This window comes from Symphalangus syndactylus, chromosome 7 (assembly GCF_028878055.3).
Source record: "Symphalangus syndactylus isolate Jambi chromosome 7, NHGRI_mSymSyn1-v2.1_pri, whole genome shotgun sequence".
NCBI classification, from domain to species: Eukaryota; Metazoa; Chordata; class Mammalia; order Primates; family Hylobatidae; genus Symphalangus; species Symphalangus syndactylus.
The window spans coordinates 61,567,031-61,589,900 of record NC_072429.2 but is presented as its reverse complement, the minus strand read 5'-3'; the positions used below and the strand labels follow the sequence as shown (position 1 = coordinate 61,589,900).

Genomic DNA, 22,870 nt, shown 5'->3' with positions numbered 1-22,870 from the left:
GGATTAACAATCATCTCATGCACAATGGAGATGATAGTATGATGTCATAGCTGAATAGATTCAAAAGATGAATATTACATTTTCTTATTTAATATCTGAGTATTTCAAAATATCAGTCACTCAGAGTCTTTCCAAACAATGACATTGTTTGTTTGTTTTAAAGCAAACAAACCAATTAGCCCTTGTGGCTTGGGTTGCTATAGCCCAGAAACCAGGCTCAGGGCCAGACACCTTATAGGAGTTCAGTAAATATTGTTGAATTAATTAACTTAGAGTATTCTTAATGATAGGTATAAATATGAGTTTTACTATGTAACAATGCCTAATATATATATATATATATATATATATATATATATATATATATATTTTTTTTTTTTTTTTTTTTTTTTTTTTTTTTGAGAGAGTCTTGCTCTATCACCCAGGCTGGAGTGCAGTGGCACTATCTTGGCTCACTGCAACCTCTGCCTCCCAGGTTCCAGCGATTCTCCTGCCTCAGCCTCCCGAGTAGCTGGGATTACAGGTGCCTGCCACCATGCCTGGCTAATTTTTGTATTTTTTAATAGAGACAGAGTTTCACCATGTTGGCCAGGCTGGTCTCAAACTCCCGACCTCAGGTGATCCGCCCGCCTTGGCCTCCCAAATTGCTGGGATTATAGGCGTGAGCCACCAAGCTTGGCCAACAATGCCTAATATTTATTGAACACTTACTATATACCAGACTGCTCTTGGTGCTTTCCATGGGTGATCTCACTTAGTCTTTTCAGCAGCCTGAGGGCTAAGTACTATTGTTCTGTGTCATAGATGAGATAGCATAACGTTTACTGAGCACTTGCTACCTGTCAACCATCATGGTATGTGCTTCGGATGCAACCTTTCATTCCAACCTCCCCAAAACTCTAATATAGCCTCTAGTACATGCCCATTTTACAGAGACCTAGATGAGGTAAACAACTTGACCAAGGCTACCCGTGAGGCTGGTACTTAAAGTTCTAGGGGAAAAACAGGTCTTGTTTTAGAGATGAAGCCATAGGAGTTTGGAGAGTTTGTTCAGCAGCACACTCCTTCTTAGGTAGGTTTCACTTTTTTCCAAAGCGCAGTTCACTCATCAAATACTCTTTGAGGCTGGGCGTGGTGGCTCACACCTATAATCCCAGCTCTTTGGGAGGCCAAGGTGGGAGGATTGCTTGAGTCCAGGAATTTGAGACCAGCCTGGGCAACGTGGTGAAATCCTATCTCTACAAAAAAATAAAAGAATTAGCTGGATGTGATGGCGTGTGCCCTCAGCTACACGGGAGGCTGAAAGTGGGAGGATTGCTTGAGCTTGGGAGGCTGATGCTGCAGTGAACTGTAATCATGCCACTGCTCTCCAGCCTGGGTGACAGAGTAAGACCCTGTCTCAGAAAACATTCATTGAGCACCTAGAATATGTGCCAAGTTCTGTGCTTTTTGCTGGATACAGATGGGAGTGAGCCTGGCCAAGTGTCTGCAGAGGGCAGGCCTTCCAGTGAGCTTGCTAAAGATTGGGAGGCTGCAGTGAGTGGATCATGGTGGCAGGTACTCTGAAATGCATGGTTCTCAGACACCTGTAGTGAGAAAAGTGGTATCCAGCCACATTCTTTCTCACCTGAAGCACATGCCATGTTTCACATCAGGTCAAAGGTAACAGATTAGAGGGGACTGGGTTTGACCAATACCAGGAAAAGGCTTCATATAACCATATAGAATTGCAAAGCCAATCATTTTGTGGGGGGTTCCCCTGTAATAGTAATGATGATGTGAATTTTGTTTGGATTTTTTCTTGTGTATTTGAAATGCACTAACTTGTTCTTTCTTTCTCCATAGGTAGTTTGCTGGATTTCCTGAAGAGTGATGAAGGTGGCAAAGTGCTGCTTCCAAAGCTCATTGACTTTTCTGCTCAGGTAACATATTCAAAAAGCCCCGTGTGCATGTGCATTTGCAAAGACTTCCCTGTGTCAAATTCATGAAGGAGTTATTGTTCCAGGGGGAAGGAATTTCTGTTGAATGTTTCCCAGCAGCAGTTATGAGAAAAAGACCTTCCACAATACAGTTCTTGGAGATAGTGATAGGAGATTCACATGGATTGTGTGCACGTGTTGAGTTTTGACTTGGATATCATCTTCTGTAAGCCAAGTCAACCTCTTTATGTTCATTTCACAAGTCATAGAAACAGTGCAGCTGAATCAATCACTTTCTCAGCATTTGGGAGAGGCGGTTCCATCCTATGTAAGCACAGAAGCTTTTAAATGATGCATATGTTTTATTTAAGTTACGAATCGAATGTATGGATACTTTTAAGTCCTCTGTATTCTTGAAAACAGAGGAACTATGTCACTTGCCTGCTCCTCTTCTTCTCGCTCCTTCTTGTTGGATGTGCCATCAGGATTCTGTGAAATATTCATTTGTACTATTTTTAGTACTAGCCTAGGAGTTGCCTGTTTATTTACTTTGGAATCACATGTTTCCTGAAGTGTATTTAAGAGCAGAAGCAAGTTATCCAGAAGCCCCGCAATGTGCCCAAAATATCAAGGAAATGCACACTTGAATGATGCCAGCTGCTGGTTTTTACTAGTTTCATTGTGTCCATTAGTAATGTTCAGCAATTTGCTTGCATGTTTCTCAGTATTGGCAATGGGTGGTTTCATGAAGCCCAGTGTATGTAGCAAAAGAGATTTATAGGAGTTCTAGGGAAGGCTGGTCCCTCTTTTAGTTAGGTCCCTCTTTTAGTTAGGAAATTGCTACGGCCTTCTTGGGAATACGAGATCCAAGGAATGCGTGAGTACAGAGGTGAAGCACCTCACGTAAGGTAGGGCTGGACACAGGTTCTGTAATAGAGCATCGTGGGCTAAGCTGGCATTCAGCACCTGGAGACTGGAGTTTGTGTTCTGGCTCTGCCACTCGATAGCCATACTGCTTCCATTTCAGAAGCCCTTGGCCTATTTGGGCAAAGCAGGAATGGTAATTCCTGCTTTAAGGAGATGTTGTTGAGGGTCACATCAAACACAGATGTTGTTGTGTCACATGCTTGGCACGGACACAAGCAGCTCTGAGCCTGCTGGTGGAAGCTGGGAAAACCCAAGGGAGGGCAATGCGCATCCTTCCAGTAAAGGTGTGTGATGGGTGAGTCACACTGCTCATGCTCAGGCATCCTCTCCGCCTCCGGAACTTGGCAAGCCTAACAGGTTCCTCATCTGAGTTGGAAATTCAAGTGTGCCCTGAAATGCCAACATCTAATAAGAAAGAAGCATAATTGCTGTGGTGGAACAGAGGGGCAAGGAAAGGACCCAACAGCCCTGCCTTTTTAGCCCTGTCCTCAAAGTCTATGCTGGCCCCTGGAAGGCTCCATGGGATTCCAAGGTTTCCAGAACTATAGTTTGAAAACCACCTCTCTGCAGTAAGAGGAATAGGTGGGGTTGGGCACAGCTCTAGAACCCGTGTAGAAAACAGATCAGGAAATGGAGAAAGCAGAAGTCTGATAAACTTGGGCCATACTTACACGGATCAATGAGGCCCTCTACTCAGGTGGTGACTTGGGTGTCCTCATGGGTCAAGAGACTTGAGGAGTGTAACAAAGGTTTGTCACACTTGGACAGGGCTATGGAACATCGGGACACATGGCCTGGAGGGCCTGAGTGGTCACCGCCATTCCATCTGCTAGGGGTCTGATCTGTACCCACAGTTCTTTAGGGTAGAAATTACACACATTGTATATGTACTGTACCCAGAGAATGACTTTATTTTGTCACATGGGTATTTTGTATTGGGTTTTGCATGGCTTATCTTGTAAGACTTTATCTTGACATAGTCAAAGCTTTTAAGGTCCAAGTCAAAGCCTCTATGCTGAGTCTTTAATTTAGTGAATTACTACCATTCCCTCGAAGAGTAATTTTTCCAACCTCGAAGAGTAATTTTTCTAACCTAGAAATGAATAGGGGGAGAAGCTACTTTCTAGACCTTCACAGCTTACGAGGAAGGTTACCACAGATCCTGGCATTGACTGTGACTGTTGTGCTGTGGATTCCAGGGGGCTTCAGTTGACTCTTCTGTCAACTCTGATGGGGCTGAGCCCCCTTGGTGACAGGAGGGGCTGGGGGCAATCAAGGTCAGCACCACTGGTCTCCATCCAAGCCAGTTTACCGAATCCAGCCCGTGCCAGGTGAACTCATGTTCACAGGTCCAGGGTCTCTTTCCTAGCAGTGGCCCACTGGTGGAACCCATAGGACATCTGGCTCAAGTGCATTAACTGCTCAGTGTCACTGGGAGAGTCATGGGTCAGCAGCAGCCGGCAGGACCCTAAGTATGTTCATTCAGCACAAAATTCATTTTCCTTACAACTAAGCACTGGCTCCATTTGAGTTCATCTTTGCTCAAGCTGCAAACCTCACTCAGACTCTTTCCCAGCCCTTCCCTCAAGGTGGCGCTGGTGAGACCACCTGTTCTCCATCCTTAATCATTATCTGCCTCTTGTACCTGTGGCTTTTCTTATGATAATACAGATAATTTGAGAAGGGGATCTTACCCTTGGCAACAAGGAGTAGGGCCTGTACGCTTCAGCTTCAGCCTGAAATCCCATACCTTCCACTTCCACTTTCTGCTCACTGCACCTGCTCCCTCGTCCCCCTGGAATGCCCTCACTGATGACCACTGCTACCCAGCGCTCCTCCTCCTCCTCCTTCACACACCTTTCTGAAATGATCTGTCTGTGCCAAGAAGGCCATCTCTGCATTATCTTACCTTCTCTATCATGTGCCACTAATTAACCCTATCACTTTTCCATAGTGAATAACATGACAATAGAATTATTATTAAAGCTGCCCCACAGTGACAGAGATACCTAGGGCCCAGACACTTCGATAATCCAACCTTTTCTACACCTTCCCCCCACTTTACTATTTAGGGTGGAAATTTAGGGATAAAGCAGAAGAGGAATTACAGAAGTCCATTTGCTGTGTTAGCTGTAACTAAACAGTTAGTAGGCTGTGTGATAATGATGCGACTTGCTGTCTTCCATAACCCTTGTCAACAGCATCAGAGTTGGGAAATTGAATGTTCACAAGGGGTGGTTAAATTCAGCAGATTTTCACAATGAGAGATTGGTCATTGGGAGTAGAAATAACCCAGTTTACTTAATCTTAGCCCTAGAAGAATAAGGGAAACTGTGAGGGGCAGAGTTGGGACTTTTCCCACCGTCTGTATTGGCCTCTTCTTCCCGCTCCCCACTACCCACTTCCCCATGCCCTACTCTCCCCTCCGCATTCCCCTGTCGCCCATTGAGACAGAAAGTGGCTAGGTGCACATGACAGCCTCACAGTTCATGTGAGAGCTGATTTCATCACTTCCTGTCTCAGGATGAGTTCTGAAAGACTTGTCTGAGCTCAAGTGTAATAATCCACACTCTCCAACCATCCATAGCTCATTCAACATAGATCAAGAAATCCTGACTACAGGAGCTTTACCCATTGCTTTTCTCTTTATATTAAATTAAGCAATTTAGTGCTTTTTATGCTGAAATAGGAAAATACCTCTTTGCAAAGGAAGTTTGATACTTTCAGAGCAGAGAGACTTTGCATAATTCCCTTTCAGCTTTTAGGCCCTATGTCAGAGAAGAAAAATGAGCTTGGAAAGAAAAGGGGTTAAAACCAGTGGGGATTTCCTTCACCAGAAGCTGAGATGGAATCATAGACATGTCAAACTGAGAGGAAAAAGAAGTGAAAAATTTACAGTTGCAGTTTGGAGAGCAAATAAATCATCTTGTAATTCAGACCAAGTGAATCAAAGCATTTATTACTCTTTGGTGGCGGTATCTCTGAAGTGCAAAAATTACTAAAAATGAAACAATTGTTTGTGAGTTAAATGTCAGTAAAAACTGCAAAATCAAGCCAAACAAAGTGGCATACACCTATGATCTCAGCTACTTGGGAGGCTGAAATGGGTAGATTGCTTGAGGCCAGAACTTCGGGACCAGCCTGGACAACATGGCAAGAATCTGTCTCTTTAAAACAAAACAAAGCAAAACAAAAAACTTGCAAAATCAGAGTTGTTGTTATTATCATGGCAACAAGTAACATTTATTTTAGCTTCTTCTTGTTGATACAGCACTTCTACCTCCATTATCTAATTTGAGCCCAACAGCCTTGAAAGCATATATTTTGTTGTTTAGTACCTCTTACAGATAACAAGGTGAACTTGGACTTGGCCAAGGTTACCGAGCTAGTATGCGGAATTGCTGGGACTTGATCCAGGGACTTCTGACTCAAGATAACTGATTCTTTCCTCTGCAGCCTGCTGTTGTCTCATGGTTACAGTTGCTGCTATGGTCATTTTGCACTCAACACTACTGTGATATGCATTTTCCCCATTATGGATTTTGACCATCAAAATTAATGTTTTCTTTAGCTTTTTCCACCTCAAAAGTCTTTATTGCCAAGATGGAGGTTATGCTTAAGGTATATTTTACCCCCAGTATTAAATTTAAAGCCACTTTTAAGGTGGAAATTGGTAAAATGAGGAAGGTAGGAAAACTCTATCTAGGAAGTTCTCGACCTTTTTGAGTAGGAGGGCGTTTTAACAGCAGAGCTTTCTGAGCACACCCTCATAGTTGTAGCTACTGAGTGAGAAAACAGTGTATAGACTGGGAATCCCTTGTAATATCTCGTGGTTGAAACTCACCAGTATATGTTGGTGGTAAATCAGGCTTGAAGGGTCTAGAGGGGGAAGTTCTTGGGAAGTTTCTAGAATATTTGCCAATATCATCCATAGTGGGTCTCTTCTTCTGTCTCACTCATATTCTACCTCAAGGCTATTATCCCAGTGATTCAACTGCTTTATCTTCAAAGCCTTGATTAGTAATAACCTTTGACTGATAGTGTCCTCATGTTTAGTTCACTTAAGCTGGAGGGAGAGTTGCATTGAGATGTTGAGTCAGACATGGTGGCAAGTGGAAGCCGCAGGTGATTGACATGGTTTGTGGTTTAACCAGGAGGCCAGATCCGCTCCCCACTCCATATATAATCTCCCCTCCACGTGGAAATTCTCATACATGACTCTTACTGAGGCCTACACATTCCCAATCACTCTTTCAAGCACAAGAGGCTCCTTAGAGAGAAAAACAGCCAGCCCTGAAGAAGGCATTCATGAATTTCATAGAGGAATCTGAGCCGGGTGCCGCTCTGGATACAGGGGCCACATAGTGGCCAGGATGTGATGGTCCCTGAGTGGGCATTGCTTGGAGCTGATGCTTGGAAACCTCAGCTTTCTCAGCATACAAATGTTAACACAGCTGGTGGTTAGCCCTTTCTCAGAATTTGAGAAATGTTGCCATGATTTTGTAAATGGAGCCTAGATGATGCTAATGATGGAGAAATCACTGAGCCAAGAACCAGAAAACCTGCTTCTGCATGAGGAAAATCACTGTGTGGGCACCAGTGTCCTCATCTGTGAGATGGGAGGCACAGGTTGGGTTTCCCACAGCCTCAGCTCTAATATTCCATGACTAGGGGCATCTCCTTCTATTTAGACTATCTATGTGAGTCGTCACCGAAAGTTGCCACTAATGATTCTGAGGCTATACAGATGGCATTGATATAAGACTTTAACATTGCTCTAAATAAAGGAACACAAATATATCACTTTAATGCAGTACCTACATGTTGGGCACTTAAATGCTCTATTTATCTTTTTTGAATAATGAGTGTTATGTTTTCAGCTTAAACTTTGACCATGAAAACTTAGAAAATGGACAAATGAAACTAGTTACTGTCAGAATTGCAAAAGTGGATCATATGCAGTTTCCTTCTGAAAAAGCCAAAGGGATAGGAAACTGTCATTTAAAAATAGTATAAAACAGGAACTCTTTTTTTTTTTTTTTTTTTGGTAAGGTGGGGGTGGGGCTGTTTTGCATATTTAAGCAAGAGGAATCATGACTGGCTGTTAAAATAGCAAATAAGGCAGAATTTATTTTTGCTTTAAATTTGATTGGGAAGCTTTGGGTTAGTGTATGGCGGAGGTCGTGGCGCTTTTGGCCTGCAGGCAAGATCTGTCCCTTAATATTATTTTGACCAGGGATGGCAATTTCTGGTGAGTGCTACCATAAGTCACAAAATACTATTCTCTTTGGGTACTCATCATGGAAGCTTGCAGGGCTAGAATTCAACTGAAGTGGTTTAGGAGTGGGCAGAGTTTATCACCAGCTGGTCACAGTTGAAAAGTGGAGATGAAAGCAGTTTGAAATTAGCCGGGCTTGGTGGTGCGTGCCTGTAATCCCAGCTACTCCGAAGGCTGAGGTAGGAGAATTATTTGAACCCAGGAGGCAGAGGTTGCAGTGAGCCAAGATCACACCACTACACTCCAGCCTGAGTGACAGAGCAAGACTCCATCTCAAAAAAAAAAAAAAAGAAGGAAGGAAGGAAAGAAAGAAAGCAAGAAAGCATTTTGAAGGGAGCAGTGGAGAGTAAATTCCAGCTGACCTTTGTCTCCAGCACTTGGCTTGCTCTCCCTGAGCCCCCTCACCCCCTTGGTGTGGCCCCCTCCCTTTCACCCACACAGCTATCCTGAGCACAGCCAGGCGCTGTGTCAGGAGGGATGAGCAAAGGGCACATGGCATGGAGTGGGGGGCAGGTGAGTTGCAGGCAAAGACAGGGTACAGCCCCGGGATGTGGCAAGGGCTGTCAGAGCGGGCACCGCATGCTACTTTCAGAGTACACGGAGGAGGATGGAGTGTAGTAGGGTGGGCTAGCAGGTGGAAGGTGGGCTTCCTGGAGGAGGTGACCCTGAGAGCCAGGATTAGCCGTGCTACCTTGGGAAGGGGTGTGGATGCAGGGATGGGTCTTCAGTTGTAGGAACCTGGTGCATAAAGGCACAGAAAAGGAGTACACGGGGATGCAAGTGGGGGTATATGGAGAGAACAGCTTAGGAGGCACTCTGACAGACATGGACATTAAGGAAGCTAGGCCGAGCACAGTGGCTCATGGCTGTAATCTCAGCACTTTGGGAGGCCGAGGTGGGTGAATCACCTGAGGTCAGGAGTTTGAGACCTGCCTGGCCAACATGGTGAAACCCCATCTCTACTAAAAATACAAAAGTTAGCTGGGCATGGTGGTGTGCGCCTGTAATCCCAGCTACTCAGCATGCTTAGGCAGGAGAATCGCTTGAACCCAGAAGGCAAAGATTGCAGTGAGCCAAGATCATGCCACTGCACTCCAGCCTGGGCAACAAGAGCAAGACTCCGTCCAAAAAAAAAAAAAAACAAAAACTAGACCTGTTCGTGGGCCGGGCGCGGTGGCTCAACCCTGTAATCCCAGCACTTTGGGAAGCCGAGGCGGGCGGATCACGAAGTCAGGAGATCGAGACCATCCTGGCTAACACGGTGAAACCCCGTCTCTACTAAAAATACAAAAAATTAGCCAGGCGTGTTGGCGGGCGCCTGTAGGCCCAGCTACTCGGGAGGCTGAGGCAGGAGAATGGCGTGAACCCGGGAGGCGGAGCTTGCAGTGAGCCGAGATCGCGCCACTGCACTCCAGCCTGGGGGACAGAGCAAGACTCCGTCTCAAAAAAAACAAAAACAGAAACAAAAAAAAACTAAACCTGTTCATTCTCAGTTGTGGAAGACTAAACTGTTTTGTAGATAACTCTGGTTTAAAAAATGTATCTGTACAAAATAAAAATGCTTATACTCAGCAAATAGTTTCAACAGGACTTACAGTTTTACCCTTTTAGTCATTAGTGGATGCTTTTTGTATTTACTGTAATACGTATTCATGTTACCTCTGTTCTCCCCCAACACACCAAGGTGTTCTTTATAGAAATTGGTCTGTTTTGACTATCGGAGTATCACAGAGTTCTCAGCTTTTCATGCTCCTAAAATTTTGTTTTATTACTGTTTTTGTTGCTGTTTTTGTTTTGTTTTTTAAAACTGAGACCAGGAAGGGTGGGATGGAAAAGGAATGGGAGAGTTTGCGTTCTAGCTCAGAGCTCGTCTCTGTCTGGCACAGTGGCTCATGCCTTAATCCCAGCTCTTTGGGAGGCTGAAGTGGGAGGGTTGCCTGAGGCTGGGAGTTTGAGTCCAGCCTGGGCAACACAGTGAGACTCCTATCTCCACCAAAAAAAAAAAAGTTAGCCAGGCCTGATGGTCGTGCCTGTAAAACCAGCTACTCAGGAGGCTGAGATGAGAGGATCGATCGAACCCAGGAAGTTGAGGCTCGAGTGAGCTATGATTACGCCCACTGCCCTCCAGCCTAGGTGACAGAGCAAGACCCTGCTTCTAAAAAAACAAAAGCAAACAGAGCTCGTCTCTAAAGGGTACACTCTGAAACGGACAGGACTTATTCTGAGCTTTTTCAATTCAGAGCTAGATTCTCAGGCCCTCTCTCCAACCCCTCATTAAAGCCAAGAAGCACCTGAAGGAGTTCAGCCCAAGTCTGGAGATAATTAAACCTCTCAACCAAGTGGCTTTCCTGGTGCTGTCCCTGAAGCAGGTGTGAGGCCTGAGTTATGAAACTGAGGTGGGTTGCTGGGGATAATGGGGATCAACTGAGCATTTCAGCAGGAATGTGATAGGATGAGACCTGTGCTTTAAAAGTTGCCCCAGCCACCGTATACAAAAGTGATTAGAAGGGGTGAAAGCTAGAGTCCAAGGATGAGGGAGGGAGGATGGGCCCGAGCGAGGTCAGTGTTCCCTATCACAGGCACATAGAAATAGAGAAGGAATGTGCATGGGGCAGCTGAGGACCGCCATCGCGGGCACGGGGTTGAGGTGGCTGATGAAATTAGTTTTGCTGTACTGGGTTTGAAGTGCCATGAAACATCAGCTAGAGATGGGCAGCTAGCGTGGACAGGCATTTTAGTATAGGGGTCTGGGGCTAGAGGCTTCAGGGAGGCTGGCGCCACAGACAGTCATATAAATAGGGGTTGGATGAGGTCCCCTAGAGAGTGTGGGAAGGGGCAGAGGACAGCCCCAGACAGACCCCAAAGAAAGGGCTGAGAGGGACAAGTCAGAGAGCAGGCTGGGGACACCAGAAGCACAGTGGCCTGTAAGTAGGAGGTGGGGTTGCAGCGCAGGTGACAGGGAGTTCTGAGGCACAGTCAGAGAGCAGGGAAACTGCCACGGGACTTTGTGACAGGGAAGTCTGACAACCTGGCTGGACCCTTCTTAGTGACGTGGTTTGGGCGGAAGCCAAGCCCTCGGCCTCTCCCTCTTCCTGATTCCTAGAACCCTGTTCTCTGCCTGCACAGGCTCCTCCCTAGCCCTGGCTGACTCCTCTTCCTTTTTCTTTCTCCTCTGCTGCTGCTCTTCTCTCCATGCCTCCCTGACCGCTCAGCACACCTTACTCTTGAAAAAAATGTGATTTCTCTTTGTACTTAAATGGAACCATGCACTTCTCCTCATTTTTTTTTTTTTTTTTTTTTTTTTTGAGATGGAGTTTTGCTCTTGTCACCCAGGGTGGAGTGCAATGGCTCGATCTCGGCTCACCGCAACCTCCGCCTCCCAGGCTCAAGCAATTCTCCTGCCTCAGCCTCCCGAATAGCTGGGATTACAAGCGTGTGCCACCACGCCCAGCTAATTTTTGTATTATTAGTAGAGTTGGGTTTCACCATGTTGGCCAGGCTGGTCCTGAACTCCCAACCTCAGGGGATCCACCCGCCTCGGCCACCCAAAGCACTGGGATTACAGGCGTGAGCCACCGCACCCAGCCTCATTCTTGTTTTTTAAAGTGGTTTTCTTCTGTGATGGAATAAAATGAAATAAAATTACTGAAAGAGGAACTTAAATTATTGGTTTTTAAAAATATATGGTTTTGTAGACTTCTGTAGAAACACAGCATTCTTCGCCTACCCTCAGAGCACGTGCTGTAGCTATGCATTTGTGTCTGTAGCTATGCAGCTCGTGGGGCTTTGTGAAACACAATGAGAAGCATCTAAAAACTGAGTCACCAAAAGTAGCCCTTGCCCCATTGAAGACTGATTTGACTTAAATGTGTATTCTGAGGTCAGTTTGGTGCCTGGAATGCGTTTCCCCAGGTTTCACTGAGGTCGGGATCTCAGGCCTTCACCCAGCACAGCTCTGCAGATCTCACCCTGATTCAGCGTCACCCCAGGAAATGGTGTGTCTGGGCTCCTTGGTATGGTTTCTAAGGCAGCTCCTCTCTGCCAAGCAGCAGCCTGACACCGTGCCCAAGGCTCAGAGGGATGCCACAGCATCTCCGGGGCTGCCAGAGGGCCACCCACCCTGGTGTGGAAGACCCCAACTGAGCTCCTGCCACAGTTGCTGTCCCCTGGCCTCTTCCCCTCCCCACAAAAAGACCTGTTCCTTGGAGATGAGGCCTGCAGCTGACAGCCCTCCAGAGGCCCTGCCCCAGTAGGGCTCAGAGCCCATGTGCACAGGTGGCATTCCACCTAGGCAGGCCACAGTCCCCGGGAGGTGGCCACACAGGGTCCCCCTGAGCCATGGCTTTCTCAGCCGATGGTCTGCCCAGCCCTCCTCACTCATAAGCAAGTCCTCTCATTTCTTCTTCCAAAATAGATCTCCCCCTCCAGGTCACCGTTGTCTCTCATCTGCACTATTGCAGTTGCTGCTTTTTTTTGTCTTTTTTGAGATGGGGTCTCACTATGTTATCCAGGCTGGAGTGCAGTGGCTATTCACAGGCATGATGCCACTACTCCTAAGCACAGGAGTTTTGACCTGCTCCGCTTCTGACCTGGGCCGGTTTACCCCTTCTTAACCAACCTAGAGGTCCTCCACTCCCAGGAGTCACCATATTGATTCCGAACTTAGTGTAGACACCGGATGGGCATAGCAAACTGCAGCCCAGAGCTCCTGGGCTCAAGCCATCCTCCCACCTCAGCCTCCCAAGTAGCTGGGATTACAGGCACACACCATCGTGCCCCACAGTTGCTTCTTAACTGATGTCCTGTTTGGCAAACAGAAGAAATTCGAGATATACAGTCAAATTTGGATTTTGGATAAACAATAGCTTTTAACAGAAGGGTGCCCATGTGTCTTCCCAGGCAGCCCTGCTCCTAATGAGCCTCCCTCCTGTCTCTTTGTCTACCCTCTTTCCAGGCTCCACAAAGTAGGCAGGGACAATTGGATGGTTTTAAAATTTTTGCCTTTTTAAAATTGTGGTGGTAAAATAAACACAAATTACACCATTTTAACCATGTCCACGTCTACGGTTGTTGGCAGTAAGAACATTCACATTGTTGTGAAACCATCACCAACATCCACCTGCAGAACTCTTTCATCTTCCCGGACGGAAACTCTGCGCCCACTCAATGCCAGCTCCCCGCGGCTGCTTGCTAGCCCCTGGCCACCCCCGTGCTGTTCTCGGTCTCTGTGAATCTTACAGACTGGATGGTTTTGCATCCCTGCTCAGCTCCGTTCATTGGGTTCCCACCACACCCAGAGAGACTCCCAACACCTGTGCATGTGACTGATTCCTCAGCACTGAGCCCACCACGCTCTTCCCTATCCCAGTGCCTTTCCAGAGCCCACTTCCTGGAAGCTGCCACCCTTTGTTCTGAGCCACACCACACCTCTTATCAACAGACGCCTTCCCTGACCTTCCTTCTGAAGCAGTTCTGAAGCAGTTCCATCCCAACTCCTGCTTACTCCATTCTCCTCAGTCTTGGCCCCCGCCAATTTCTTCCATAGCATGTACTGCAATTTGAATTTTTTGATAAGTTCATGTTTACCTTTTTATCCCCAGCACTTGGTGCAGTGCCTTGTATATAGCAGATGCTCAAAAATGCTTGTTGGATGACTATATTGGCCACAAAATGGGGATTGACTATATTCTGTTTAAAACAATAAATTCTTTATTCTCTGCTTCATACAGCTCTGAGTAACTAGAAGAACATATTTTTTGTGTGTTAAGAAAAATTTTTTTAAGTATAGAGATAGGGTCTCAATATGTTGTTTAGGCTGGTCTTGAACTCCTGAGTTCAAGCAGTCCTCCCACCTCGGCCTCCGAATGTGCTGGGATTATAGGTGTGAGCCACCGTGCCTGGCCAGAACACATGCTTTTAAAAAGGTTTTCTGAGTCATTATTCAGGTGTATTTAACCATAAAGTATTTTCTTCTTCCTCTTCCTCTAACTATAGGTTTACTTTCCTGCACAAAACTTACTTCATTGGTTGAAATAAAACTGAGAAAAGAAGAAGGTAGTAAAATATAAGTATCTGGGCCTGTGGGAAAAACAAAGTGCCGCTTTGTTTCACATTCCTTGTGGCATAAAGAACACCAGGAGGAATGAGAAATTATAAATGAGGTATTTGACATTGAAGCCAATGGCAGATGCATTCTGCTTAATTTGGAGGGAAAATACCCCACAACTGAACAGGTTTGTCCTCCCCCAGTGTCATGCAGGGCCTTTTGTGGCCTCTCCCTGGGCACTGAACAGAGCCCTTTCTCAGCACCTGTTGGCAGAGGTTGATGCTAGAGTTCCCAGGGTGATGGACTGGCGGATTCTTAACAAACTCAGGATTTCCAGCTGTTGTTCATTTTCCACCCAGCGCCCCCAGTGTCCGTAACATCATTATCTGGCAATGTTATATGTTACAGAGCCAACTACTTGCATGATTATTAAAATTACATTGATACTTCAGGTTGAATATCTCTTATTCAAAATGCTTAGGTCCACAAGTGCTTCAGATTTGGGTTTGTTTTTTTTTTTTAATCCTCAGATTTTGGAATATTTGCATTACACTTACTGATTAACCATTTCAAAGAGTTTTGAATCTTGGAGCAATATGGATTTTGGGTTTTTGGATTAGGTATGTTCAACCTGTAGTATTGTCAATGGGACCAATGGTGTGCTGAGGTATTTTTGATGCCTCACAAGGAGCTGTACGGCTTGATCTTCTTTACCACTTCCAGACCTTCTACCTCACCCACCCAGGACCCCCAGCTTTGCAGTCCACACCATCAGACTGTGCCAGTCTGACTCACCTCACTGCTGTGGTCCTCAGATCCCCAAACACTCCTCCTTGCTGTGTTCAGCTCTGGCTGGCTTGCTGTTCCCAGCACAGCCCTGTCATCATTCCATCATTTGTAGCCATCCCCACCTTCAAATGCCGGCTTCTCTGTGTCTTGACCTCCTCCCCTCCAAGACTCTGCCCTCTCCCCTCGAGCCACTCTGTGGGCTGGCCAATTCCGCTGCCCTTTGCTTCACTTCAGCCATCGCCTCCCTTCTGTCCGCTCACCCTCCTACAGCTGCTCCAGCCCCTACAGCCTCACCCTCTCACCAGCACTTCCCATCCCTCGAACCTGCCCGTCCCTACCTCCCCTCCACTCCTGCTTCTCTTCTCTCCTCCCCTAGCTTGGAGACACTCATTGCCCCTCCCCCGTGTCATATGCACCTGGTAAAATCCCAGCCCTATGGAAGTCCGACCCTTCACCTATTTTGCCCCCACATCCACACAACAGCTGTGACCTGCATTGAGGTGCCTAGCAGCTTTCTGCATTTCCAGTTCAAGAGCACCAGCCTGAGGAGCCTCATGAACCCCGACATGTGCCCAGTCCGTTCCCTCTCACTGCCTGCTAGAAACAATGCCCCACCTTTCCCTTCTCTGCCCTCAAACCTTCCCCTACTTGCCTCTCTCTCTGTGAATTCCCTGCTGTCTCTTTCCCTGAGACAAGAGAAGCTGCCAGCCAAGAGCCCTGACGTGCACCAGGTCCTGTGCTCTCTTGCTGTTTCAAGACATTGTTCTAGAAATTCTGCATTAGCATTTTCCCTCACTTCTGCACTTTCCATAGGAATCAAAGTAAAGCCTTCACTTTCCCCTACATCCCTCTCCAGCTACCTCAGCCTTCAGGTGTCTCCTCCCCCTGACAACAGAAGTGCTTTAAGAACTATGCTCAGTTTTCCCCAGTTCTCCCCGACTCGCCCTCTCTTGAACCTCCCACCACTCGACCCCAGCAGCACAAGTCAGCAGTGACCCTCAGGACACTACATCCAAAGGGCACCCATTTCTCAGCGTCTTCCTAGCTGCCTACCAGCAGGGTCTGCTGTTGTCGGTCTCACTCCCCCATGGCACGTTTTCCTCATTTGGCTTCTGGGACACTGTTCTCTGCTTTTCCTTCCCCCTCACCAGCCAGCTCCTCATTTGCCCAATGGTTAAACCTTGCAATGTCCCAGAACTCACTCAACCTTTTTTTTCTCCACACTAAGTCTCCTAAGTGATTCCATTGAAAGCATTGTATTTATTTCCTGGGGCTGTCAGGGTGCTTAAAACAACAGAAATGTATTTTCCCACAGTCCTGGAGGCCAAAAGTCTGGAATGAAGGTGTAGGCAGGGCTGTGCTCCCAGGTTCTTGGGAAGAATCCTTCCGTACCTCTTCCAGCTCCTGGCAGCTCCAGTGTTCCATTCCATGTCTTGTTGGCCGCACTGCTCCTCTTCCCACCTCTGTTTTCCTGTGGCCTTCTCTGCGTCTGTGTCTCAGACCTTCCTCTGCCATTCTCTCATAAAGGTACCAGTGGTTGGATTTAGGGCCCACCCTAAATCCAGGGTGGGATTTCATTTTGAGATCCTTAATTAAATCTGGAAAGACTCTATTTCCAAATAAGGCCACATTCTGAGGTCCCGGGTGGTCGTGAGTTTTGGGGGGACATTAGTTAATCCTGCACAGCTGCCTAGACTCTGGCCACTCCGAAGCTTCTAGCTCCAGCCCAAACTGCTCCCGTGAGCCCCTGCTGGCTCAGCATCTGTCCAAAGATGTGTGTTGGGCATGTCAAACTCAATGCACCCCAACTCAGTGCCTATTACCCCCTTTTCCAAAACCTGTGCCAGCTGCCATCTTCTCCCTTTTGTTGATGGCAGCTCTGTCCTTGGAGCTGTCAGGTCCCAACACTCAAAGTCATTCTTGACCCTCTTCCTCTTACATTGCATATCCAATTTCTCAGCAAGTCTGGGGTTCTACCCTCAAAGTAGATTCACCTTCCTAACTCCTGCACATGGTCACTGTGACCCAACTTGAATACCCACCAAAAGTGAGCAATCTAGGAGCTGGCTGTCTACTCCTGTGCTCAGCTGTGGCTCCCACCAGCCCAGTGGTCACACAGCAGTCAGAGCAATGCTTTGAGGCGTAAATCAGATAACCCCCTCACTCTCAGCCCTCCAGTTCCTCTTGGCCTCACTCGGAATGCAGGGGGAAGCCCCCAAAATGGCCATTTGCCTGCAGTGTGTGTCAGTCATGATGTAGATTTGCTTTCAGAAGTTACTCCTTTCTATACATTTTTTATTGTCTTATTTGTTTGGAAATCTATATTTCAGGGTTTCATATGCTTATCATTAAACTCACCTTGGATTCTTGTTTAAAATCTGCAGGTGTCTAGGTAGGTGCCTCTCCCTGTTAGCAGTCATTAAGGACTAGGGCCCTGAATAAGCCGCAGGGGTCCTGTGGGCTTCAATAGTCGGGAAACACTGCCTTGAGAAGTTGCTGAACCGAGCAAGTGATCCTTTTTCTAGGTCATGCATCTTGCAAGGGAATGCTGCTTTTCCCCATTAGAAAGCTGCAGTGCTGGAGAGGAACTGTACTTCTCTCACTGCTGTAAGTGAGTGAAGCCCAGTAATTGTTTGCCCAAATCACTAGGCATGGACAAATCCTACCTGGTGAGCAAAATGCTTGACCTTGCTTCTTCCTCAGCTTCAGCCCTTGCAGCCACACGCACCCGCTGTTGCCCCCACATCCTTAGGAAAAGGAAAATTCAGGAGCAGCCACAGAGAGCAGACGTCACAGGCTTCCCTCGCAAACACACAGTATTTTGAAAACGCACTTCAAAGGGGTTGAAATATAAATAAAGAGGATAGCAAATCTGTTTCAGGTATATTTGGAATTTGTTAGATCTTGTTACAGATTTCCTTTAAGTTTGTCACAGGACAAATAAGTCAGGGATTGTTTTCGGAGCCCAGGCACTGTCTTTGTACAGGAATTCTTTTCAGAATAACACACGTCAAGTTCTTTAAGGTATTTTGTCTTAGTTGAAATATAGCACAGCTGCCTGCTGTGTATTTGCTTCTTCTCAGCTATCTGACATGGTGTATATTCATGTGCTGAATTATTATTTTCTGTCTTCCCCCATCAAAGAGTAAACTCTGCAGGCAAGGACCGTTTAGTGGACCTGCAACTGGGTGGGGCTTGTGGCGTACAGGCAGGACTCTGTGTGGTTGGATGGAAGGGGAAATGTCAGTTCTCATAAGCTAATGGAGATACCTTGACCTTCAGTCTTTTAATATACTAAGGGTGACCGGGCTCAGTGGCTCATGTCTGTAATCCCAACATTTTGGGAGGCTGAGGCAGGAGGAGGAGGATCAGTTGAACCCAGGAGTTCGAGACCTGCTTGGGCAATATAGTGAGACCTCATCTCTACAAAAAAATACACAAAATTAGCTGGGTGTGGCAGTGAGCACCTGTGGTCCCAGTTACTCAGGAGGCTGAGGTGGGAAGATTGCTTAAGTCCTGTAAGTTGAGGCTGCAGTGAGCTGTGATCCTGCCACTGCTCTCTGTCCTGGGCATCAGAGTGAGACCTTGTCTCAAAAAAAAAACCCACTAGAATCCCCAAAACAAAACAAAAAACTCTACCTTATGTATATACATACTAAGGGAGTAGTCATGGCATAGCATCATAGTAACATTACAAATAGCAGCCATATCCCTTTACATTCCTGCCAGCAGTGTGTGAGATTTCCAGTTTCTCCACATCCTCACTAACACTTGTTATTTTCTGGGTTTTGATAATATCCATCTTTGGGGTAGTACAGTGAGTTTTGAAATATGTATCCCAGTGACATATTTCAGTGAGTTTTTGCAAGAGAAAGTAAACGGGTATTCATTGACAAACTTTTCTTCCTGTTTTCTAAAGAAGGTAATTCCATTTCGTGGACACTTAATGATTTAAATATGGGTATTTGGTGAAGCTGTCATTTTGAAAATCATCTGTCCCTAAGGCATTGTGGGTCCTTGCATGCCGATGGATTGACTAGATTTTGAGCAGTCACAGAAATCTCCACCAGCCTTAAGCTTGGATATGCCAAACACTGCCTCATCTTTGAGCTATGAAGGTAGTGTAACAGACTGCAAGTGCAAGCTTTAACTTGACTGTTTATAGTGATTATTATTATTTTAGAGACCGGATCTCTTTCTGTTGTCCTAGGCTAGAGAGCAGTGATGTGATCATAGCTCACTGCAGCCTCAAACTCCTAGGCTCAAGCAATACTCTTGCCTCAGCTTCCCAGGTAGCTGGGACTACAAGCATGTGCCACTACACCCGGCTAATTTTTAATTTTTTGTAGAGATGGGGTCTTGTTATGTTGTCCAGGGTGTTCTGAACTCAAGTGATCCTTCCTGCTTGTCCTCACAAAGCATTGGGATTACAGGTGGGAGCCGCCACATTCAGCCTAAGTTGACCACTTTTTAAATTATCTGATTTTCTTATTTCTTTTTGCCTTTTTTTTTCCACTGTCAACTTGGTGAGCATTGTATTTTTAGAATAGAATCAAAAGAATCTTTTCTTGCCAGGCATGGTGGCTCCTGCCTGTAATTTCAGCACTTTAGGAGGCCGAGGCAGGCAGATCACCTGAGATCAGGAGTTCGAGACCATACTGGGGAACGTGATGAAACACCATCACTACTAAAATACAAAAAGTTAGCTGAATGTGGTGGCGAGTAGGTCCCAGCTACTGGGGAGGCTGAGGCACAAGAATTGCTCGAGCCCCGGAGGTGGAGGTTACAGTGAGCCAAGATTGGGCCACTGCACTCTAGCTTGGGCTACAAGGTGAGACTTCATCTCAAAAAAAAAAAAAAAAAAAAAAAAAAAGAATCTTTTCTGTTTATTTATTTATTTTGAGACAGAGTCTCACTCTGTTGCCCAGGCTGGAGTGCAGTGGTGCAATCTTGTCTTGCAACCTCCACCTCCTGGGTTCAAGCCTCAGCTTCCCAAATAGCTGGGATTATGGGTGCCCGCTACCACACCTAGCCAAGTTTTGTATTTTAGTGGAGACAGGGTTTCACCACATTGGCTAGGCTGGTCTCGAACTCCTAGCCTCAAGTGATCCACCCACCTCGTCCTCCCAAAGTGCTGGGATTATAGGCATGAGCCACCATGGCCGGCTCAAATCCTTTCTTTTTAAAGGAAGGAGCCAGTGTGGATGAATGCTTAAGAGCACAGACTCTTAAGCCTGGACCAGCTAGACTCAGGTTGGAATCCTGGCCTTTCTAGGGAAATTGTAACCTCTCCAAGACTCAGCTTCATCCTCATTACTATGAATATAACCTACTTTATGGGCTTATTTTAACAACATGCCTAGCACAGTGCCTGGGCAAGTAGTAGCTAATACATGGTAGCTATCATCATCATCATCATCAAAGTATAGATTTCACTATTTCTTAGCAGTTATACTTGGAAAAGGAGACTATTATGATAACCAAATAAAGCTAAAATAAAATTTCCAAGAAATTTTGATCCCCCAAAAGTAGAGTACAAACAAGAATGCATGAGCTCTCTGTTCCATCCCTTTCCTCCATCTAAATTATGGATTGAAGATCAGAGGAATCTAGTGTTGGGGAATCAATGAATATTAACAAGTAGAAAAGTGTTTCTGTGACAACTGTTGAGAGGTATAAAACAAATGCTGTCATATTTGCAGTACAGACAAGATGTGTTCTTAAACTTTCTTTTTGCAAACTCCCTGGTGTGTGTGTGTGTGTGTGTGTGTGTATTTACATCCTATTTTTCTGTTGTTATCATTAAATGGTCTTTTTAGGTCAGTTTGGGATTGACTCCAGGGGCTTCCTGTTACAAAAAATCCTTTAGAGAGACTGTAGGTTTTACTAAATTTCTACTTATTTTTCAGTTCCAACTTATTAATATTGTTATTTTATAGGCTTCCTAGGGCTTTTGAACATCATTAATTATGTGAATTCTTCTTTTTCTCAAGCATAGGAAGACAATACATCCTTAGAGAGTAAGGCAAACAGTGCCTACTAAAACAGGTAAAGCACCAGGAAAATCAGATCTTCATTTTTCCTACTTTTTGATAGGTTTCTCATTTAATTTTTCTCACTGCTTGTCTAGATGACAAATGTTTTCCAAGCAGCCAATTCTAAGACAGGTTGCGTTTTCAGTTCCAGTTTCTCATTTAGGCTGGAATTTCCTGGGGTAGATTTTAGCTTTGCTTGAGAGATCACATTCAGCCCCTCAGTGAGGTTCCTTTGATCCCTTTTTTCCCTCAGTCATCTGACAGAAATGGGGGTTCTTCTCATTAAACTGAAAAAAAAACCCCCAAAAAACAAAAACTCACCGAACAAGATAGCCTTGCTTGTCTTTGCCAATTTCTCAAAAAGCAATAGTAATTAGGATGAACAGAAGAGCACTAAAGCAAGATTTCCAGAGTGAGGTCATCCACACAACACTTCATTATTTGTCCAAAGCATTGCTCATGTTCTCTGGTGGTAGCAGCCGAGTACGTGTGCTGAGCAAACAGTCCACAGGGCACATGCCCAGCAAGGCTGGTGATGGCTCAGAGCCTGCGCCTCGGGTGGGAGAGAGCTTGCTGGAAGCCGATTTCACTGTGTGGGGTGCTGGGGTTGACAGACTTCTCACTGGGCCTTTGAGAAAAGCGGGAAAAGATGAATGACCTGGATGGTCATCACTAGGTAGGGGCATTATTTGAGCTCTGCTTGGATTTGTAAAACATAATTGAGATTGCCCTCTCCATCAAACCCGCATAAAAGAAGTCTATCTGATATATTACCTAGGGCCTTGGTGGTTAGGAATTTCCCATCTCTGGTGTGGTCATAGGCAACCCACTTCTCAGTGAGTGTGTTTGATGACACAAAACCACAGTCCCTCATGAGGGAGAGCCCAGTTGCCTTTCCTCGAGAAGGTCCAGGCAGGTGCATGTGGATAGGGCTTGCTGAGCCTACTCACATGGGCACTCCCTATTCAGGAAATAGCAACTTGGACTTTCTACTTTAACATTGTTAGAAGAAAGGGAATTTAAATGAGTGCATTCCACTCAAATGTTTTCTAAAACTTTGGTCTAATTTAACCAAACCAAAAACCATCTGAGACAGGTCTCGATCAATTTAGAGGTTTATTTTGCCGAGGTTGAGGACCATGGCTCAGCCACCAGAGATCCTGGGAACATGTGTCCAAGGTGGCTGGGATACAGCTTGATCTTACACATTTTAGGGAGACAGAAGTTATAGGCAAAGACATAAATCAGTACACATAAGGTGTACATTGGTTCAGCCCAGGAACGCGGGATGTCTTGAAGCTGGAAGGGGAGGCTTCCAGGCCATAGGATTTCCTGATTGGCCAGGCACAGTGGCTCATGCCTGTAATCCCAGTACTTTGTGAGGCCGAAGTGGGTGGATCTCCTGGGGTCAGGAGTTTGAGACCAGCCTGGCCAACATGGCAAAACACTGTCTCTACTAAAAATATAAAAATTAGCCAGGCATGGTGGCCGGCACCTGTAGTCCCAGCAACTCAGGAGACTGAGGCAGGAGAATCACTTGAACCCAGGAGATGGAGGTTGCAGTGAGCTGAGACTGTGCCACTGCACTCCAGCCTGGGTGATAGAGCGAGACTCTGCCTCCAAAAAAAAAAAGTCCTGATTGGCCATTGGTTGAAGGAGTTAAGCTTTGCCTGAAGTTGTAGTAAGCTTGAGTTAAGGTATGGGAAGTGGTGGTTGTAGAAGCAAAGGTTCTTATTATGTAGACGAAGACTTCAGGTAGCAGGCCTCAGAGGGAACAGATGTGAATGTCTCTTATGGGACCTTAAAAGGTGTCAGTTAAATCTCTCCTGGATCAGGAAAAGACCTGGAAAGGGAATGGGATTCTCTACAGAATATA

At 45.9% G+C, this 22,870-nt stretch overlaps 1 protein-coding gene across 4 annotated transcripts in view; it reads left to right on the top strand.

Annotated features, from left to right (window-relative positions):
• Window positions 1-22,870, top strand: part of LYN (LYN proto-oncogene, Src family tyrosine kinase) — a 142,948-nt gene that overhangs the window by 97,730 nt on the left and 22,348 nt on the right. For all 4 annotated transcript variants that reach the window (XM_063643300.1, XM_055286375.2, XM_055286376.2 and 1 more), the window contains one exon: window positions 1,846-1,922. In XM_063643300.1, coding sequence (XP_063499370.1) covers window positions 1,846-1,922 — 77 coding nt within the window. The remainder of the gene's footprint in view (window positions 1-1,845; window positions 1,923-22,870) is intronic.